The sequence below is a fragment of the Lutra lutra genome, chromosome 4 (assembly GCF_902655055.1).
Source record: "Lutra lutra chromosome 4, mLutLut1.2, whole genome shotgun sequence".
NCBI classification, from domain to species: Eukaryota; Metazoa; Chordata; class Mammalia; order Carnivora; family Mustelidae; genus Lutra; species Lutra lutra.
The window spans coordinates 89,660,673-89,676,088 of NC_062281.1; the positions used below are offsets into that span (position 1 = coordinate 89,660,673).

The 15,416-nt window shown below is 52.6% G+C and overlaps 1 protein-coding gene across 1 annotated transcript; it reads left to right on the forward strand.

The window, feature by feature from the left end:
- Positions 1-8,240: 8,240 nt before the first annotated feature.
- C2CD4D (C2 calcium dependent domain containing 4D) lies at positions 8,241-10,317 on the forward strand. Its single transcript, XM_047727042.1, has 2 exons — positions 8,241-8,431; positions 9,108-10,317. Exon 2 carries the CDS (start codon positions 9,160-9,162, stop codon positions 10,207-10,209), a length of 1,050 nt encoding a protein of 349 aa, XP_047582998.1. The 5' UTR covers positions 8,241-8,431; positions 9,108-9,159; the 3' UTR covers positions 10,210-10,317.
- Positions 10,318-15,416: the final 5,099 nt, after the last annotated feature.

Consider the following 15,416-nt stretch of genomic DNA (forward strand, 5'->3'; position numbering starts at 1 on the left):
TCCCACCCATGGAGCTTGAAGTGCTCGTGGTGTTTTAGCCACATGGCAAGCACCAGCGGGAACCTGGATATTATGGTCTGGAGCTCGAGACTGATGAGCAACTGACTCGGTCTGTAAGTCATCAGTATAAAAAGGGACATGGAACCATGGGGAGTGAAGCATGCAGAGTGAAAGGAGGGAAGGGGGGGAGAAATGAAGGAGAGGGAAAGGGTCACAGATAGAACTTTTAGTCACGCTAAGGCTTAAAGTTGGGGCAAAGGACGAAAAGCCACCAGAGACTGGGGATAGGACAGGAGTGACCATTCTGAAGAGGAAGAGCTCAGCAGTGTCAAACACTCAGGAGAAGCCAAGACAGATGAGGACTAAAAATAGGCCTTTGCCTTTGGCAATGAGGAAGATGAGGGTCTTCTTTGCCACGTGGGAGCAAAATCAATATTATGGTGAGTGAAAAGATGGGTGGGAATGACAAATGAATCTAGATGATTCTTTCTAGGAATGTTGTTGTTGTTGTTGTTGTTGTTGATGAAGTTATTTAAGGAAAGAGGGTTGACTATATTTATAAATTGCTTTGGAAGGAGCTAGTGGAGAAAGGCTGACACTCTAGGAGGGAGAGAGGTGTCATTCAGCAAAACACCTATCTGGTCTCAGAGATGGATTGAGAGCACAGGTGGAGACAGCATCAGTGACTCTGATACCAAAAAAAGGAATTAGTAGAAGGGGGAGTGCATAGTAGGGGGGAGGGGAAGGAGCTTCATGCCAGAGGACTTCAGCGTCCTCAGTGAAACAGGAGGCAAGGCCCTCAGTGAGGAGAGGGGTCTGGAAGAAGAGCAATGATTGCCATACACCACTGCGGGGATCAGAACAAACCAACCAGGTACACATGGGCAAAGCATGCAGAAGGCCCAACTGCTGGTGGAAAATGGGGGTCTGGAGTGTACTGACCTGGGATGAGCGGGAGGTGGGACCCAGCTGGCAAGACTACGGGACAATGGCCAGTAAGCCAGGCAAGGAAACAGCGGTGACTGAGGAAAAAGAATATGGCCGGCACATATTTTTAAGAAGGAATGGTCTGACATGAAGGAGAAGAATACAGACTGAAGGAGGAAATCGTCACCAAGGAGAAGCCAGAGCCTCCTCTGAGCCTGCAGAGGAGAGAAGTGGGAAACTGAGCAGCGGCCTCCGGGACAGGCAGAAAGCCATCCAAACTAAAGGGGTGCGGGCGAGGCCCAGGAAGAGTTCAAGGGCTTGAGAAGTTTTACCAAAGAATGAGAACTCCAAGGGAGCATATCACAAAGGACTTTATTATCAAGTGTGGTAAAGCCAAATACTGAGACAGGTATACCTTTACATCTCTGAAGTGTCACCATATTTTAAAAAGAATGGACATAAAGTCCAGCTGTTGGTGTGTAGGAGTCATTCAGGAATCTGGCAGATGGAAGCTCTGCTGTCTTTAACACATGACTTCCAAGATCATCCTGATGTTGACATCTAGTTGCCAGATGAGAGAAGAGAGAATCATAACAGAGGTGTTTGGGGACCAAGCCTCAAAATATTTCCATTGATCAGAACTCAGTCACAAGGGCCCCACTAAACAACAAAAGGAGATTAATTAGAAAACATGGTCTAACTATATGTTGGGGAAGAAAGGGAAAAGGTTAGGAAGAATAGCTGGTAACCATGGTCTCCGTTTGAGAGGAGGATGGGCAGAGGAAGGAAGAGTCTATATCCAAACCCTCACCCTGGAAAGTGAAGAATTCAAGTTCGGGCCTAGGCTGAGGTTCCAGGAGCTGGGGCCCCTACCCTGGCACCTCTAACAGAAACAGGCACGGGCTGGAAATCTACAGAGCTGGGAATGTCTTGGGCAAGACCCTACAGCAGGGCTGGGAATATCAGGCTTGACTGGATAAAGCAGGCAGGGATCCTGGTATGGGAAATAAGGTTATCGGCTGCAGGCACACTTCTCTAGGCTCTAGGGCTTTGAGAAGTCCCTCTCCTTTCCAGGAGGTCAAGTATCACAGCTTTCTAGGTAGGAAAGGGGAGTTGCTGCCTCCACACTTGAAAAAAAGTCATCGGAAATGCAATTACTCTAAAGGTAGATGGAATGGAATCCACTGGCCATCCTGGCAAATGAGGCAGCTTATACTGCTTAAACCAGAGGATAGGGCTGCCTGGGTGGCTCAGTCAGTTAATCGTCTGCCTCTGGCTCAGGTCATCACACCAGGCTCCCGGAACAGAGAACTTCCTTGGGCTCCTTGGGCTCCCTGCTCAGCAGGGACCCTGCTTCTCCCTCTCCTGCTCTCCCTGCTTGTGCTCTCTCTCTCTCTCTTTCTTTGTCAAGTCAATCAATCAATCAATCAATCAATTTTTTAAAAAACAAAAAAACAAAACCAGAGGATATGTTTTCTCCAGGTGCCTGAGTCCAGTGCCAAGAGAACCGAAGAGTGGATAATGCAATTGTAAGAGCAACCAGTTCAAGAAGGCAGGAGATACTAGCTCATACCAGCTCTTAAAAAAAGGGCTCCTAAGGCCTTCCTGGAACTGCAGAGCTAAGTCATTCATCAAAGGTCTTAGGTAAGGAGCCAGAGCTGTAAGACACAGCATATCATCAACTCCATCACCTGCCAGTGCCCACAGTGAACATTGTAGCAAATCATGCTGAGGCCACTACTCAAGGCCATGGGGTGGAGAGCTTAGCAAGACCCAAAAGCCCAGGGAGTCTTATAAGTACTTGCCTGCCTACTTGGGAGAAAGTCCTGCCTGCCTCTTCATCAGGCTTGAACCCAGATAACTTCTGTAATGCCCAGTCTTCCAGGGGTCCCTCTACAATGGCACCAGCAGGAATAAGGCGATCAGGGCCCTGGGTCACATGTGATGTTCTCCAGGAGTGGCAGTGATAGTGCTGGTGGAGGCGAGGAGGCAGCACCCTGGGCCTCATTGAAGGGAGCAATTCTGCTCCAATCCAAAGACCTCTAGGGTTCAAGAAAAAAAAAATGCTCTTTAAAATAGAAGATCTAGCTTCTAGCCTCAACTCTGCTACTATTTGGCACATCATGGCATTCTAGCTCTGTTCCTTGTTCTATAAAAATGGAAGGACAGGTGAGGTGACACCTAAGTTACTTCCAGGTCTGACATCTTGTTCTCGTTAAGTTGACCTGTGGTTCCTCTGTGCGCCAGTCATTTGCTTGATGGCTCTCAGATCCCTCCTCCTCCCCTCCTCTGCCTTGGACTGGGCAAAGCCAGTGCCCACAACCTGGGAAACCAGGCTCCACTGTCACTCGTCTTTTCTTTCTTTTTTTTTTTTTAAGATTTTATTTATTTATTTGTCAGAGAGGACGCTAGCGAACACAAGCAGGGGGAGCAGCAGACAGAGGGAGAAGCAGGCTCCCCACCTAGCAGGGAGCTGGATGTGGGACTGGATCCCAGGACCCTGAGGTCATAACCTGAACCAAAGGCAGACGCTCAACCAACTGAGCCACCCAGGTGTCCCGTTGTCACCTTTGAGAGGTCTTTGAGAGGCTCTGGTGACCGGTTGGAAGGCGGGAAGTAGCAAGAAGTTAAGAGAGTTCTCCGCTTCTCTGCTTTGAAAGGCTATGTCTCCAAGGTCCCAGATTCTGCTAGACTGTCCTCACCAACCTATCTGCCTTTTTAGCTCTTTCAATACCTTCGTAACAAGTTCCCTGTGTTAAACTCCCTCTGTTGAACTGCCCAACAGGTGCTGTTTTCCTCACCTCACCTGACCCTGACTGAGGCAACCAGGCTGTGAATTATCTATCTATACTCCGTTCTCAGTCCCACTGCTGTGCGACCCAGGCAGTGGGTGTGCTTGTATGTGCCCTTGATTTTATCCACCAAGAGAAGGAAATGGAAGGAGAGAGGGAGCCAGAAAGTGAACTATCAATGACTGAGCACAATCCTGAACCAAATCTCTGCCCATTTTCTCCCTGCATTTGTACAACTGAATACAGCTAGAGAAAACTCTCACAACTGTGCTGTTTGGTTGCAGCATGAAGTTACGGCTGCTATCCTCCAGGCAAGCCTGCAGTACTGCCCAGCTGCCAGCTTGCATTTCCCTAAAGCTTTCACTCCCCTGTCCTCCTGGGTGATTGTTCCTTTCCTGGTACCTACCCAAACCCTAGAGTCACCTCCTCCTCCAGCCATCATCACTCTCAGCTGGTAACCTTGCATCCTGCTTCATGAGCAATAAGGAGCATTCAGAGAGAAGAAGCTCTCACCACCCACTCCTTCACCTTCTATCTCTACTTAGTTATTCTACTTTCTCTTCAGTAACTGGGTGAACTGTTTGCATAGCAGGCAAAGGACAACCCCCAGATTGATTTCCCATGCCCAAAACCTATTTCTTTGTGTCTACTCAGGAATATCGCTGCATTAATTCTCGTTTGTCTCTTCTGCATTACCAATTTCCTCCTTTCTATGGAATCTTTCTCATCACCATACAAACATACCATTATTTCTGTGATTTAAAAATTTCTCTCTTGGGGCACATGGGTGGCTCAGCCAGTCAACCGTCTGCCTTTGGCTCAGGTCATGATCCTAACATCCTAGGATGGAGCCCCACATCAGGGTCCCTGCTCAGTGGGGTGTCTGCTTCTCAGTCTCCCTCTGATCCTCCTCCTGTTATGCTTACTCTCTCTCTCTCTCTCACAAATGAATAAATATAAAAAAATTTTTTTCTCTTGATTCCACTTCCCACCCGGACCACTACCCCACTTCTCCCTGCTCTTTCAGCAAATTCTTCAAGAGAGGTTTGTTGGGGTTTTGGTCTGGTTTTTATTGTTTTGTTTTGGTTTGGTTTTGGTTTTGGTCTCTCTTTTCCCTAACATTTCTGCATCCTATATCCAACTCTGCATCCTACTGCTTCCACCACTGCACTGAAACTGCTGCTAGCATACTCGTGACTTTGCATTACTAAATCCAATGATCAGTTCTCAGTCTTCATCTTACTGGATCTTGCCACAGCATCTGACACAGCTGGTTCCTCTCCCCTCTAAGTGTCGGCATACCCAGGGCCTGGGTGGTTCAGTCGCTTAAGCATCTGCCTTTGCTCAGGTCGTGATCCCAGGGTCCTGGGATGGAGTCTCACATCAGGTTCCTTGCTCAGCGGGGAGTCTGCTTCTCCCTCTGCCCCTCCTCCCATTCGTTCTCTCAACCCCCCTCTCTCTCTCTCTTTCTCTCGTAAATAAATAAAATCCTTTTTTTTTTAAGATTTTATTTATTTATTTGACAGACAGAGATTACAAGTAGGCAGAGAGGCAGGCAGAGAGAGAGAGAGAGAGAGAGAAGAAAGCAGGCTCCCTGCTGAGCAGAGCGCCCGATGCGGGACTCGATCCCAGGACCCTGGGATCATGACCTGAGCCGAAGGCAGAGGCTTTAACCCACTGAGCCACCCAGGCGCCCCAATAATAAAATCCTTTAAAAAAAATGTTGGCATGCCCAGGGCTCAGTCTTGAGCCTTGAGCCTGGGGTCCTTCCTCTTTTCTACCTATACTTCATCAGGTCTCTTGACTTTAAATTCTATCTTCATTTCTCTTGGTGCCCATGCTTATATTTCCAGTCTGGACCTTTCCTCTGAGCTCCAGGTTTGTATATGCATCTGCTTATTCAATGTCTCTATTTAGATGTCGGCAGGCATTTCAGACTATATAGAGCTAACACTGAGCTCCTAATCTTTCCTCTTCTCAGCCCATTCTCCATTCTTCCAGTTGCTCGGCCCAAAAACCTTGGATCGTTCTTTCTCTTTAGATGGGGATGGATCCATTTATTGACTTGATCTTCAGAACAGATCTAGAAACTACTACAACCCTGATCTATGCCCCAATCATCTTATGCAAAGATTAATTCATTAGTGTCCTATCTAGTTTCTCTAATTATGCCCGTATCCCCTTCATTTTGTTCTCAACATAGTCACCAGGCAACCCTTTTAATACATGGCAAGTCATATTACTCCTCAGCTCAAATAAAAGCTAAAATTGTCACAGCAGCTACAGGTCCCAACATCTGGCTCTGTTATCCCTCTGACTCTACCTCCCCCTCACTCATTTTGTTCCAGCTCTGCGGACCCATTTGCCTCCTTGAACACTCCAGGCATGCTTCTGCCTGAGAGCCTCTCATTGATGATTCCTTCTGCCTAGAATGCTTTTCCTTCAGAAACCCTTTCTCTCTCCATGTTGTTACTGAAATGTTCCCTTCTCAAGGTGGCCATCCCTGACCACCCCATTTTAAACTGAGCACTCCTTTATGATCCTTTATTTTCTTCCCAACACTTCTCATAAACTGTACTTTTTTTTTTTTTTACTGATTTTTTTCTATCATCTTTTCTTCCTCTGCTAAAGTATCAACTTCAGGGTGCCTGGGTGGCTCAGTGGGTTAAAGCCTCTGCCTTCGGCTCCGGTCATGATCCCAGGGTCCTAGGATCGAGGCCCGCATCAGGCTTTCTGCTCAGCAGGGAGCCTGCTTCCCTTCCTCTCTCTGCCTGCCTCTCTGCCTGCTTGTGATCTCCGTCTGTCAAATAAATAAATAAAATCTTTAAAAATAAATAAATAAAGTATCAACTTCGGCTGGATAGGAGATACATCTGTTTTTTCACTGCTATATCCTCCAGTCCAGCACAGTGCTTGGCACATATAGGTGGTCTGTAACTGAATGAATGAAGCCACAGAATCAAACTTCCCTGAATTCTACCCTACCTCTGGACCTCTTATTATAGAAGCCAAAAATGTCTGACCAATGCCAAAGCCTGGAGTTCTTGGCTGCCACACTCCGCACAGACCACCCTCCCCAGAAAGGACACCAGGGCCTCGCTGAGTCAGGAGCCATGGGACTAGAGGGTTTGAGGTCACCAGGGATCTCCACAAAAGAAACATATGCTCTTTTAAAACTCTCAGGTATCAGATGTCAAAATAACCATCTTGTTTCCTGCATCTTGTTGTTGTTTGCAAGTTTATTAACTGTCTCTTCCTTTAGCCTGCCCCCATTCTATGTATCCCCAGCACCTAGCACAGTGAATGGATGAATAAATTGATTCAGATATAATTCTGCTTAATGTCATTAATTCATTCAACAAATCCTGATTGAGCACCTGCCTTGTCCTAAGTGCTGCCTTCATGATGCTCACAGTCTAATAAGATGTTAAATAATCACATACAAAAATCACAGAGGGGAAAAAAAACACCTGTGACCAATGACCAATGACCCCAAAATATGGGGTGCTGTGAAAGTATACAACAGAAGCCCCTAATTTAGATGGGAGGCTGTCAGTGAGGGCCTCCAGATCTGAAGGATGAAAGGGGGCAGTTGTCCTAGGAGAGGGAACAACCTATGCAAAAATCCTAAGGAGGGAATGAGCCTGAAGCCTTTGAGAGAGTGAGGGATGGTGGGTGCACTTGAGGGTCTCATCTTGCTAGTGGTGGCCTGTGCTTTGTGGGATCTGCCTGCAGGGGAGGGGACGGCAGGAGAGGCACCCTCCATGTTTCCAGTTTAACAGCCTTCTGCGAAAGAAAAGGAGCACAGGCCAGCTGGCGCTTGACCCACTGATAGAACCAGCTCTGTCTTCAGTGTCTCTATGTCCAGAAATCTGAATCCTGGTAACTTTTCCTTGAGCCAGTATAGTTCAGAGAACTAGTCACACTGCAAGTCCCTCTGTCTGAGAGTTAATGTGATGGCTCCAGAACAGAACAATGTGGGGGGACTCCATCAAAGAGGGCTTTGCAGAATATGCAGTGCGTGTGACCATGACCATGGGTTTCACCTAGCAAGCCGAGGGTAGGGCCCGGGCAGCACAGAGGGAATGGAGGCCACTGCCCACTGATGACCTCCTTCTTCTTCCCTGCAGAAAGGGCCAGGGCCCAGGACTGGCTTGCTGCTAGGAACCTGGAGGAAGGAGTTAAGAAGGCCGGGCTGATGACCGTGGAGACAGAGCTCTGTTTATCCAGGAAAAGAGGTCGTGCGTAGGCAACAGAGGCCCCTGCCAGCTCCTCCCAGAAGGACTGGGCTGGGGGAGCAAGCTGGAGAGGAAGCTGCTCCCCTCTGGGCTCTGAACTCCTGCCAGCCAGAAGCCAGGAACCAGTGGCAGCCCACGGGTGAGGCCTGCCCTCCGGGCGTCTGACGGAGCCAGCTGTGGGCTCGGGCTCCCAGGCAGATGGTCAGACGGTCAGGATGTCGCGGTCCCGCGGGTGGGGCGTGGGTGTGTGGTGAGGGACCAGTGGCGAAGCCTCCGGAACCGACTCTGGGGGTGGCAGAGAATCAATACCACCTTTGTGCTCAGTGGTTTCCTAGGGAGAGAAGGAGTGGAGTGGGAGTGGCGGCCCAACGGCCCGCCTTGCAGACTCAGGATGCCCTGGGGCTGGGAGGCAGCAGAAGGACAACAAGGGCTTGGGGAGGAGGGTATTCTGTGACCCCACCCCCACCCCCAGAGGTCCGTGTCCTTGGACCTGCCCTGGGGGCTCGCAGGGCAGCAGCCTGGTGTGCCTCGAGTCAGCTCCGGCGTGGAGCCACTCAGAAAGGAGAGGGAGGAGCAAGAGGAGGCAGGTGGGGCCAGGACCAAGGATGGCTCAGGTTGAAGAGGCGCGCTCCTGGCTGCCAGGAAGGTAGCCGGAGCTAGCTTCCTCCTTCCTCTGGGAGGGGAGCCAGACAAGACCTAGGAGGAGAGTCTGAGTTCGGGATGGGCGAGGGAGAAGGGGATGAGCTTGCCAACGGTCTCTGTGTCTCTTCCGGGGAACAGGATGTCCCAGCAGGTTCGGGATCTGTGTCCGTGTTTGTGACTATGGACCTTTCGGTAGTTTGAGCATGTTCGTCCATTCTCCTAATAGTAGCCTAGAGTTTCAGTGGGTGTGTTGGGCCTTCTCACTGAGCATCTTTAGCACTAATGGCGGAGTCTGAGATCTCGGGCGCCTAAGGCGTGCATCTGCAAATGTGACTGTCCGATGCCCTGATGCCCTTCGTTTCTCCTCAGGCCCCCAGGCTTCACCCGCCCCCCCTTGTTTTTCCTGCTCGGATAGGGGCCCGTGCGCCGGGGGAAAGTGCGCCGTGGCGGACCAACCGGTGTATGTTGGCCGTATCACCCACTTCGGGCCCTCTTCTGTCCTCCGCAGGCCTCCGCCGGGAACGCTAAATTCGGACTTTCCCCACCCCCACCCCCACTGCATGTGGCTTTTGGAGAAAGCCGGCTATAGGCTGGGGCCCCCGGAGTCCAGGCCCCGATGGGCGCCCTCCAGCCTGCTCCCCAAGCGCCGAGCCCCGGGCCCGCCCGCGCGCGCCTGTCCCAACGTCCTCACTCCCGATCGCATCCCGCAGTTCTGCATCCCGCCGCGGCTCCCGGACGCTGGGGGCCCCGAGCCCCTGGCCGGGCGCAGCCTCCCCGCGGCCTGTTCGCTGCCCCACCTGGCAGGCCGGGAAGGCTGGGCCTTCCTGCCCGAGAGCCCGCACACGCGCCGGCGCGAGTCCCTGTTCCACCCGCTGCCGCCGCCCGCTGCCGCTGCCGCCGCCGCCGCCGCCGGGGGGCTTTCCCCAGCGCACGGCTGGCGGCACGTCTCCGCCCCGGACCTGCGCCTCTGCCGGGCCCCCGACAGCGACACGGCCTCGTCGCCCGAGTCGTCGCCCTTCGGCTCACCGCGGTCACGCCCCGTCAGGCCCCGGCCGCACTCACTGTCCCCGGAGGAAGCGAGCTCGGCCTACACCAGCCCGCACGCGCCGCGCCGCATGGGGCCGCCGCTCTTCCACCTGGACTTCCTGTGCTGCCAGCTGCGGCCGACCAAGGAGAGCGTGCTGCGCCTCGGGCCCCGCGGCGGCCAGCTGCGGCTCTCGGCCGAATACCAGGCCGGACCCCGGCGGCTGCGCCTGCGCCTGGTGAGTGCCGAGGGCCTGCCGCGGTCGCGGCCCGGCCCCGGGAGCGGCGGTGGAGGCTGCTGCGTGGTGTTGAGGCTGCGGCCGCGCGTCCGTCCGCGGGGCCAACGGAGCCGCGTGGTCAAATGCAGCGCCAACCCCATCTTCAACGAGGACTTCTTCTTCGACGGGCTGGGCCCGCCAGACCTGGCCGCCCGCAGTCTGAGGGCCAAGGTGCTGGACAGGGGCGCAGGCTTCCGCAGAGACCTGCTGCTGGGGGAGTGTGAGACGCCCCTCATTGCCCTGCTGCCCCCCTTGGGCGGGGGGCTGGGTCTGGGGACCTCCCTGGCGCCTGCCCATCTCAGCCTGTAGACTGAGAGAATGTCTCTTCCTCAAAGTGATCTCCTCTAGGTCTGCGTATTCTTTCTTTTCGTCTGCCCAGCTTGTATTTATTTTTGCTAATAAAATGTCTGTTTTTAGGAGGATCTCGCCCCTTGTTGGCATCCTATGCTCCGATCTGCAGCCTACTCTTTTCCCTCCACCTTGGCTACACCAGGGATGGAAGAAACTCACTTACACTGAGTTAGAGCCGACCTCAGGTGGTGGTTCTCAAACTTGAGTGAGCATTAGAATAATCGGACATCCGCAGTCTTGGGCTCCATCCCCAAGAGATGCTGAAGCTAGATTAATAGGTCTGGGCGGTGTAGGTCCTAAGGCCCTGTCCAAAAAGGCCTCCACCCCTTCAGGGGGGTCCTCTAATCACTGAGTCATTCCAGATAAAGCTCTGTGACTGAAACCAACATCAGCCACCTTTCCCCCAAGGGGGTTCCTTGGGGCTGCATAGGGGAAATCAGCAGTCCCCCACCCCTCTGCCTCCCCACTTGTACCCACGTGTGTCCTGAGGAGAAAAGAAATTTCTGTGTCTTGAGAGTGAGTCAGGAGATGTCAGCACACAGTGCTGAGTTAGGTGTTTTCTCTCTTGCCTGTGCCACCCTAGCGGGCAAAGCTGCAGCCAAGAGTCCAAGCAGCCCTTGAGGACTGAATGGCGGAGAAAAACTGTACCAGGGATTGAGATGGGAAGGGCGTCTTAGCTGAGTGTGAGAGCTCTTCTCAAAGATGCTCTGAAAGGCTACCCCGGTGAGTAGGGGGAGGGTGGGGAAGGAGAAAATGTAGGTCACATTGTGTTTACCTCCTACCTGAATGTCCCTGACGTCAGCAGTGACCTTCTTCTCTCTCTGTCTGTCTCTCCACCCTCCCTGGAGTTGGTTCCTCTTGGCTCATGCCCGACTTAGAGGAAAGAAAGAGGGATGGGGGTAAGGAGGGAGAGGAGGAGAAGGCAATGGGCCAACCTAGCTTCTTTCTCCCTCCCCTTTGGGCCCTTTCTCAGTTTCCATGGTGCCTTGAACCAGAGACGAGCCTGCTGGATCCTGATAAAGCTCAGCATGAGTGGTGCTAACAAAACACAAACGTACTTCGCTCAGATCGCCGGGATGCCTTCTCCCTCCCCTGATTAGGTACCTCCACCAGCCGCCCCAGCCCAAGGCCAGGGAACCCTTGCTCCAGCTGTCCACCAGGGGGTAGCATTGACCAAACAATAAGAAGGGCTAACAGCTGCAAGGATTATCACCCAGCAAGGAACTGTTCAACAACTTGTCAACTCGTTTATTCTTCCCAGCAACTCCCTGGAGGTTTAAGTACTTTTGTTAGCCAATGTGACCTTGGGCTTTACTCCTATAGTGAAGAGTACAGTTAGGATTCAAACTCAGAGGGTCTGGCTCCAGACTCTGGGCTCTTAATACCCCACTATATCTCTAAGTGCCCGCTGCCACCTCCCACCCAGGTCACTCTGAAAGGTGTCTCCTCATTCCCTAGAAGGACAGTGTTCCCATTTTTTTTCTGTGAAATCACCCATCGGTCTAGCTCTGTCCTTAATACTGTCCTTCTCCGTCAGCCCCAAATCCCCCCATCACAACCTTTGATGGGCAACTGGATTTGATGCCCATTTGAAAGTCCCTGGAGAGAAACACAGAGGTCATTTCACTTTCATTCATGCATTCCTGCAACACAAGGTAGGGAGGCCCCACTGAGGTGCCAATGATCAAAACAGACATTGGGATCAGACAAGTTACAAAATGAATAAGTAAAATGTTAAAAAAAAAAAAAAAAGAAAGAAAGAAAGAAAAGAAAAGAGAAGTTAAGTTACTTGGTAAATGTTATGGAGAAAAAGAAAGCAGGAGGGGGCCTAGGAAAGGGGAGTCAGATAAAGAGAAGGGAAGACCATAGGAATGGATGGGCCAAAACATCGTTTTTTAGCCACAGTTCTTTGGACCAGGTCCTGTAGCTTACCTGTGTTTTCCCAGTAATCATCACAACTGTTCAGTAAGGAAAGTACTGTCATTCCAGTCTTACTGAGAGGTAGATCAGAGAGGCTAAGTAAACTGGCCTGGGAAGGGCCTGGTTGCCTGGAAGGTTTAGGACCCTGGCTCCCCCAGATCTCCCACCCCACCCTGCTGCTCAGAGGAGGCTGTGAGGTGGAGATTCAAAGAGCGACTCACTCAAGTCACAGCTATGAGCTGTTCCCCTGTGCTGGAGGCCAGGGTCCCCAGAGGAACTTCTGTGTTCTGTGTTTCTGTGGCTGAAGTCACAGAAACGTGTCCCCGGACAAATACGGTGCCAAGAATCCCTCCTGTGTGCACACTGCTAGGGCCTCAAAGCCCGTTCCCAGGAGTTACTATCATCCCCTTTTACACGTTGCGGTCATTGAAGACTCATAAGTAGCAGTCCATGTTCTTATCCAAGTCTTTTAGTTCCCAAACTCTCAGCCTCCACCTTTCACCACTCGCTGCTGTGCCCAAGCCTAAGTGATCACAGATGTTAATTGACAGATGAGTGGTACAGGCAGGTCACCATAGAAAGTTCAGGGCCAGTAGCTGGGGTCAAACTCCTACTGTTTCCTCCACCCACAGTGGCCTTTGTGACAGGAAGGGGGAGGGGTGGAGACCTTGAGCTCTACAGATGTTTCTAGAGCCTCTGTTATGCTTTTTTTAATGGTTGAGGAGGAGGGAGGTACAGCCCCCTGCCTGGATCACTCCCATGGGTTGAGGTCTCCCAGGCCTGGACCTCCTAGAAAGGACCCAAGAAAAGTTGTCCTCATCATTGACTCAGGCTTCCCAGAGGGGGTGGCCCTGGAAGGATGGCGCTGGGGCAGTATGGGGCCTGCAGGCTGCCCAGACCCCACATTCTTTCCATCTTCACACCCCCAGGCCCTCCCTGGAAAGGCAGGCTTGCACTGAGCTTTAAGTGGTTTCTGTGGTTTAGAGGGTGGGGAGGAAGGGAAAACAAATCGGTGACTGCTCCCCCAGTTCCAAGCCACCACCACCACCCTCTACCTCCTCCAGGCTGCTTGCCCCCTGCTTTGAGATTCCCCAGTCTGATAAGGGAACTTGGGCACGTGGGGGTGAAATGATTCTCTGATCCCTATCAGCCTCTTCCTTGCATAAGAATTGTAAGAATAAATTTGAGGAGGGGAAAAAAAAAAACCCAAACACTGCCCCACTTTGAAAGGACCAATTCCTCCAGAAAAGGGGCTGTGATTGGAGCAGGAGGGAAGAAGATTAGGCATGAGGGGGGACTTTCCAAAAGGATGATCACAGTAACTTCTTGTCCTAGGGACAAGAATCCCAGGAATCCATGCTTGGGAAAGGAAAGGGGTAGAGATCCTGGAATGTCCAAAAAGCACATGACTTGCTTAGGCCGAGATGCCAGGACCCTGTCTTCCAAAGCACCAGTCACTTCCTCCCCGCCCTACATAGTGGCACCAGTGGCGTGGCTGGGAGAGGCAGTCATACCTGTGGTTTGGGGGGGTAAGCCCGATAGCCTGGCATGGTGCCCCCAACCAGGAGGTCAGAAAGGGCCCTGGGAGACCCAGAATCACAGAGGAAGAGAGGCTGGAAGAGGAGACAAGACGGAGAGGCACAGAAAACAGAACCATAGACAGGAAGGGGCGGACAGGGAGAGACAGAGAGGATCCTGAGTGGAAGCAAAGCCAATCACTGGGCTGGGAAAGGGAGAGCAGTACAGCGGGACCCCAGCCTTCCCCCGTACCCCTGTCCCTCTGCCTCTGGGCTGGCTCTACTTGTCTGCCAGAGGGCACCAGGTGGGGTGGTACTTTGGAGAGCCTTGCCTCTTAATCCAAGCCTGCCCGAGGGGGAGAGTACCAAAACAGGTCTGCATCCTGTTCTGTGTGGAGAAGTGTGGTCCAAAGAAGTGTGGGCCACTTAGATGTGAGGGCCCTCCATTTACGAAAATGGTGTGGGGGACACACCGTCAGAATCTTGGCATAAGAAGGTCCCCCAAAGTGGCTGCTCCACTCTTCCTCACTCCCTATCCCCTTGCCCACCATCCTAGGAGTTGGGAAGTCCTTCTTCACTTCTAACCTTTGTCCTTCAAGCTGCAGCCACTGGGAGATACCAGGAGTTACCCAGGAATGGAGGTGCTGATGGCAGCAGAGTGCGAAGCTCCAGGGTGGGGCAAGAGGGTAGGATGACAAGACAGGAGGGCAGGAGAGGGAAGGGACAGCCGCCTGCCCTCTCCATGCCAGGTGCCACGTGCTGTGGTGTGGCTGGCTCCTGCTCTGCTGTTTACCAGCTGGGAGCGAGAGCAGGAGCCGGGGCCAGGGAGCCGCCCCACTGCGTCTTGGCCCCTGGCCAGCCAGCCTGTTGGGTAACCAGGAGAGCCAGGCCCAGCTAATCAAACTCTGGACTGAGGCTGTATGGGAGAGAAGCGGCATCCAAGACCTGCACCAGCCTCATCCTGTCCTGAAGCCTTCTGCAGAGCCCTTTCTCTGCGTGGGCTCCAGTGTGCGCCCACTGAGTCGGCGTGGGGGGGGGGGGCTCTACTTCCTCCAGCTAGTGCAGGGGCATCTCTCCTGGCTGCTCACCTCCCATTGCTCTCTGGTCCCACACACTCCTCCAGCCCTGCAATGCCCCCAACAGACCAGGAAAATGTGGAGGCATCAGCAGCCAGGGAATTCAGGGGAAGGACAGGGAGGTGCAGGGGCTAAGCAGCCAGAGACCTCAAGAAATTGAGGAACCATGGGATGAGTCTGACCTCATCCCGGAGAAGCAGCAAATCCGCTCCCCCCACCCCCCCAGGGAAGCCCTCCCTTCCCCATCTCCTCTGTTCTTGCTGCCTCTCCTGGTCAGGTAGAAAACACACCATCCTAAAGTCACAAAGACCTGGGTTCAAATCACAGTTCAGCCACTTACTCTCCTTGGGGAAGTCAGTAACATCTCTGAGCATCATGTAGCTTAGGGGTAAATCTGGAATAATGGTGGGTGTTGTGAGGATCAAAAAAAATCATGGACCTACATAAAGCATCTGGCAAAGAGCCCAGCACACATAAGTGGTCAATAAATGCTAGTCCCCTTCCCTTTTCTGGTTTCTCCTCCAGGTTCCAAACTCTGTTCTTCCAGTCTCTCCCCTTGTCCCCTCCTGCTGCCAGGCCACTCTGCCAGCCACTCCTTTCCCCTGCCTGCTGACAGGCCAGGTGCTCCCTCCCTGCTCCCTCCTCCCTCTCC

Coding starts and splice junctions, on each gene's coding strand:
- C2CD4D (XM_047727042.1), top strand. CDS start 9,160: ATGTGGCTTTTGGAGAAAGCCGGCTATAGGCTGGGGCCCCCGGAGTCC.